The sequence below is a fragment of the Cricetulus griseus genome, chromosome 2 (assembly GCF_003668045.3).
Source record: "Cricetulus griseus strain 17A/GY chromosome 2, alternate assembly CriGri-PICRH-1.0, whole genome shotgun sequence".
Taxonomy (NCBI): domain Eukaryota; kingdom Metazoa; phylum Chordata; class Mammalia; order Rodentia; family Cricetidae; genus Cricetulus; species Cricetulus griseus.
This window is the reverse complement of record NC_048595.1, coordinates 177854219-177860218: the sequence shown is the minus strand read 5'-3', so window position 1 is coordinate 177860218 and position 6000 is coordinate 177854219. Positions and strand designations below refer to the sequence as shown.

General features: G+C 44.2%; 1 protein-coding gene across 1 annotated transcript in view; it reads left to right on the top strand.

The window, feature by feature from the left end:
• Pde6a (phosphodiesterase 6A) overlaps positions 1-6000 on the top strand; it is a 65672-nt gene that overhangs the window by 20639 nt on the left and 39033 nt on the right. The window contains exon 6 of the mRNA XM_027402631.2: positions 1969-2033. Coding sequence (XP_027258432.1) covers positions 1969-2033 — 65 coding nt within the window. The remainder of the gene's footprint in view (positions 1-1968; positions 2034-6000) is intronic.

The window sequence follows — 6000 nt, the reverse complement described above, 5'->3', positions numbered from 1 at the left end:
GAGGCAGAGGACCAACCTGGTCTACATAGTGAGTTCCAGGCTATCCAAGTCTACATAGTGAGACTCTTGTATCAAAAAGCCAAAACCAAAACAAAATTATATGTGAAAAACCAGACCTGTGAGCCCACTGAACACATGAGACTAATGAATAAATGAATGAATGAATGAATGAATGAATGAATGGGTGAATGAAGCAACTCTGTACTTAGATCACAGAAAATAAGGAGCACCTAATGCTAGGTACAGCAGCATTCCCCAGTCCATCAGACCATCCTGTTCATGAGACCATCTTGTATATGAGTCACGGATCAGTAGGTACTGAGCTCTCAACTCTTCTATAAGATGCTTTACACACACACACACACACACACACACACACACACACACACACACACACACACACACGCCTGGGCAAAGTGTAATGCATAATCTGAGAATTAATATTTGAATTTAAGATTGAATTGAAAAAACCCAGAACTGCCAAAAGCCACAAATGCCAAGTGAAATCAATAGTTATTGTTGAATTTAAGCCATTGAAATTGGCATAGTTGTGAACTTGTTATTCAATAAATTCTGACAGAAGGACATAGGCTTAAGGTCAAACTTGGCTTATATCAAGTTTGAGGCTGGCTAGAAAGGACTACATGAAACCAGAGCTGATAAGATGGCTCAGCAGGTAATGGCACATGTCACAAAATTGATGACCTGAATTTGATCCCTGGGTCCTGCATCATGGGAAGAAAGAATCAAATCCTACAAGTTGTCATCTGATCTCCCCACCTTTGCTGTGATGTGTGCACAGGAGTCTACACACATGTGCTTACCTACCTACCTACCTACACACACACACACACACACACACACACACACACACACAACCTCCCAATGGGCTGGAGAGATGGCTCAGTGGTTACTTCCTATGCAGCCATGATGGAAAGGTAGGCAGAAGGAATGAGAATCCTTTGGGTTTAATGGTGGAGCTATCGTGCCTCAAAGGCATATAAGGTGGAAAGTGGTGGAGGAAGACACCGAACACACTCTGCTGGCCTTCCCACACCCAAAAAGGTTCACACACCTCCCAGCACAAACCTGTGTGTGTTCGTGCACACACACACACACACACACACACACACACACACACACACACACCCCAAACAAACAAATTATCCAGACTCTTGCATTTCAGCTAATCACACTATTTTTGCAAATGAAAGGAAGTCTGATAGCTGAGGGAGAGACACAGTGTGGAGTCGATGCTTCTTAGTAAGTGCAGTTAAGTGTCTGTTTCAGTCACAACTAGTCCATAAGCTGACAACAGCCCAGTGGTCATTGCCCGAGTAGCTGTGTCCCAGGCAATAGAGATAGAGATACTGCAGTGCCATTTTATGCTTCTATCCCTAAGTCATATAGTTAAAGGGTCTCTGAGCTGGAAACCAAGGGCCCAGGCTGACTCATTGCATTGTCTCACTATACAGTAGTCCTTCCTTCTCCTGCATCTCAGTTCTCATTTACGAGATGGTTGCTAAGCTGCCCATCACTCTTAGGCATACAGAGGACCTGATAAGATAATAGAATTTTCCATAGAGAGCGAGAGGAATGGAGCCACCTGCCAGCTGGTTCTGTGAAGGTCTATGACCTCCTATGACTCTCTTTGAGGGTCAGCTAAGAACAGTGAGTGCTGGAAGGCAGCAGAGCTGATCTTAGGGGGAGCCAGTAGCAAGCTTCTTGCCCCTGAAAACCAGGAGCAGATGACAGTAAAGGACAGGGTATGGATACCATGTCTTAGGCATGGGTAAATTTTGTGTGCTCTTTTCCCTGTTTTTTTTTTTTGTTTGTTTGTTTGTTGTTGTTGTTGTTTGTTTGTTTGATTTCTTTGTTTTGTTTTAAATAGAGAAGAATCAGACTAGTTTCATGGGGCACCTCTGTTGAAGATCCATCACTCAGTGTGTAATTTTCCTCTTTTGCCAGGAAATTAACTTTTACAAGGTCATCGACTACATCCTGCATGGCAAAGAAGACATCAAAGTAATCCCGTAAGTTTTATCTCCAGATACGAAAAACCTTAGGCATATTTCCAACACCTTAAGTCAGCCATGCCCTTGATTGGAGGCAGAGAGAGCCGGGAGATCGATGAGAAACAGTGGAGACTTACTAGGTCATGGAACCGGGTCTCCCAAGGGGAAGAGCTTGATTAAAGACAAGCACGCTGGGTTCTGTATCAGGAGGTGTCAAACTCCCTCCAGTAGGAGCCTGTGTTAACAAGCAGTCTCAGCACACCCCCACCTTAAAAAAAAAAAAAAAGATGATGGGTCAAATTGGGGCTGTCAACCACTTCTGTGGAGCCACTTCTGGGATCCAAGCAAGAAGCTGGGAAAGAAAGTAACACAGGCCCCAATGAGCACTGCATCTATAGAAGGACAGGGAAAGAAGGATGCCAAGGGTGCCTGTAGAGGACAATTTTAAGAGAAGAGAAGTCACAACTCCTTTTGGGATAAGCTATTTTGGTCATCAGAATGTTCCAGAAAACTTATCTCCCGGAATCCCTCCCTGTACCAAGAGCCATGCTCAGAACTCTTCCTGGAGATAGACTCACTTCATCACCTTAATTGAAGGCTCATTTTTTTTTTTTTTTTGAGACAGAGTTTCTCTATGTACTTTTGTAGACCAGGCTGGCCTCGAACTCACAGAGATCTGACTGCTTCTGCCTCCCAAGTGCTAAGGATTAAAGGCCTGTGCTACCATTGCCCAACTTGAAGGCTCCTTAGGCTGCAATACATGAGAGGCCCACACTTTTAGCTGCTGTCCCCTCCCCCAGAAGCCAGAGAGCTGAAGGGATTTACTATGTGTTGCCCTAATCCCTAAACAGTGGAGATAACTGGAATTACTGACTCAGACTTGGTCACCAGATCAAATCCTAAAATACTCCTCAGTCACTCAGAGAAGCAGTTCTCAGGACTGTCTTTGCTAGTCAAGGATGAGAAATTGTCTCACATTCCCCTCTTGCTGGGTTCTCTATTCCAGTGCATTTCTGCTTGTATAAATACTGGTACTGGGGATGATGAGATGGTTCAGTGGTTAAGAGCACACTGGCTGCTCTTTCAGAGGACCTGGATTCAGTTTAGAGCACCCACATGGTGCATTTGTAATTACACAGTTTCAAAGGGCACCAGACACTCACACTACACAGACATACATGCAGACAAAACACCCATACACATAAAAAATATAATTAAAGTAACGGTTCTTTGCCACACCCCCTTTCTCCTGCCTGTTCAATCTCTCTCTCTCTCTCTCTCTCTCTCTCTCTCTCTCTCTCTCTCTCTCTCCCTCCCTCCCTCCCTCCCTCCCCCTCTTTTTCTCTTCTTTATTTTAAATAAATTCTTACTCTCCCAGGCTGGCCTTCAACTCACAATCCTCCTCTGTGAATGCTGGGATTACAGATGTGTAACCCCATGCCTGGGTCTGAATTTTCCTGAGCACAAATTTTTTTCCTCTTTAGCTTTCCTCTTCCTTCCTTCCTTCCTTCCTTCCTTCCTTCCTTCCTTCCTTCATTTCCTTCCTTCCTTCCTTCCTTTCCTCCCTCCCCCCTCTCTTTCTTTCTTTCTTTCTTTCTTTCTTTCTTTCTTTCTTTCTTTCTTTTTTGGATTTTTCGAGATGGAGTTTCTCTGTGTAGCTTTGTAAACCAGGGTGGCCTCAAACTCACAGAGATCCCTTTGCCTCTGCCTCCCTAGTGCTGTGATTAAAGGTGTGTACCACTACCTCCCAGCTCCTCTTTTTTTTTTCTCTCTCCATTTTTATTTAAATTAGAAACAAGATTATTTTACATGTCAATCCCAGTTCCCTCTGCCTCCCCCCCACCTATCCCATACCCTTTCTGCTCCCCAGGGAGGGTGAGGCCTTCCATAGGGGTCATCAGAGTCTGTCATATCCTTTGGGATAGGGCCTAGGCCCACCCCCTTGTGTCTAGGCTCAGGGACTATCCCTCTATGTGGGATGGGCTCCCAAAGTCCACACCTATGCTAGGGATAAGTATTGATGTATTACAAAAGACCCAATAGATCTCTGAGGTCTCCTCACTGACACCCAGGTTCCTGGGGTCTGGATCAGTCCCATGCTGGTTTCTCAGCTATCAGTCTGGGGAGCAAGAGTTCCCCCTTGTTCAGGTCAGCTGTTTCTGTGGATTTCACCAACCTGGTCTTGACCCCTTTGCTCATCACTCCTCCTTCTCTGCAACTGGATTCCAGTTCCATTCAAGGTTTAGCTGTGGGTGTCTGCTTCTGCTTCCACCAGCTGCTGGATGAAGGCTCTAGGATGGCATATAAGTCAGTCATCAATCTCATTATCAGGGGAGGGCATCTAAAGTAGCCTCTCCTCTGTTGCTTACATTGTTAGTTGGTGTCATCATTGTAGATCTACAGACATTTCCCTAGTGCCTGATTTCTCTTTAAACCTACAATGGCTCCCTGTATTATGGTATCTCTCCTCTATTTTCAAACTTCCCGATCCCTCATGTCCTCCTCACCCCTCCTCTTCTTCCCGTCTCATTCTCCCAGCTCCCTCTCCCCTGCCCTCATGCTCCCAATTTGCTCAGGAGAGCTTGACCCTTTCCCCTTCTCCGAGGGACCATGTATGTCTCTCTTAGGGTCCTTCTTGTTTCCTACCCCGGCTCCTCTTTAGTTTTTCAAATGTGCATTCTTCAAACATGCTGCTCTCTCACCTCCTTTTCTTCTCCTTTAAATTTTTTTTATTTCTTTCTCCCCCACCCCTCTCTCCTTTTTAAAAACAGAGTCACATGTAGTCCAGGCTGACCTGGAACTTGCTATCTAGAAGAACCTGGCCTTTAGCTCCTAATTCTTCTGCCTCTCAAGTGCTGATATTACAGGCATGAGCCACACTCCTAGCTTCTACCCCCGCTTTCTAGCTATACACTCATTAAACTCATTGTGTGTCTTTTACATTAGCATAGGTCACAGCTTTCCTTGTTGTGTTCTCTCCTTTTCTTGCATGTGTGTATGTATAAGTGTGCACATGTTCACATGATGTGAATGTACATACATATGCCATATGTAGAGGCTAAAGGTTGATGCTGAGTGTCTTCTTGGTCTCTCATTTGAATCCAGAGTTTACCAGTTTGCTCTGGGGATCCAGTCTTCACCTACTGCTGCAGTCACAAGTAGGTCACTACTAGCCAGTGCTTCACCCTCCAAGCCATTTCTCCAGCTCCTTCCCCAATGTTTTATTAATTCAGCACACCTCACCAGGCTCAGATAATGGTCACCTTGCTCCTTCCACCTATGCTTTTCCTGTGTCACCTGTTTTGGTTTTTTTTTTTTTTGAAAGCCTTCTGGTCTAATGTAAACTTATTCTCATTTTCCTAGTACCTACATTAAAACTGTAAATCCATTCTGGGGGGAAAAAAGCCTTCTGTTTCTAATACAAACTTTTGACTGAGCCAGGATAGGCTGGGATACACTGTAGTAGTATGCCCTTGAGACTTATCGTATGAGCAACCGCCTCCCTACTCATCCACTGCCAACTGGGGTGTGTGGTTGAAATCATCTTACAAGGATGGCCATCAGGCATGGCCTAAAACTGATAAAACAGCCACCATTTTGATCCTTGCAAGATTCGCTAATCTTACCACAGGGAAGATAAATCAATTAGAAATTCCAGTTAGATGACAAAGATTGCCTGCCTGGATAAGAAGAGACCTGTCTCTGTGGACACTTGCACATGTGGCATACACTTAAACAGACAAACATACATGCACATAAATTTAAAAAGTCTTAAAATATAACATATTCATTTCCACCATATTCTACTGATCACACAGGCCAGTCACAATTCATTGTTGAAGAGGACTGTGTATCACTCATACTAAGTAAAAAACATAAGGAGGTGGAAATTGCTGAGTCTACCTAGGACACTGGTTTATTATAAAGTGTTAAAAAAAAGGCCATGGTGTGAAATGAGATATTTATAACACAGATAACTGCCTTG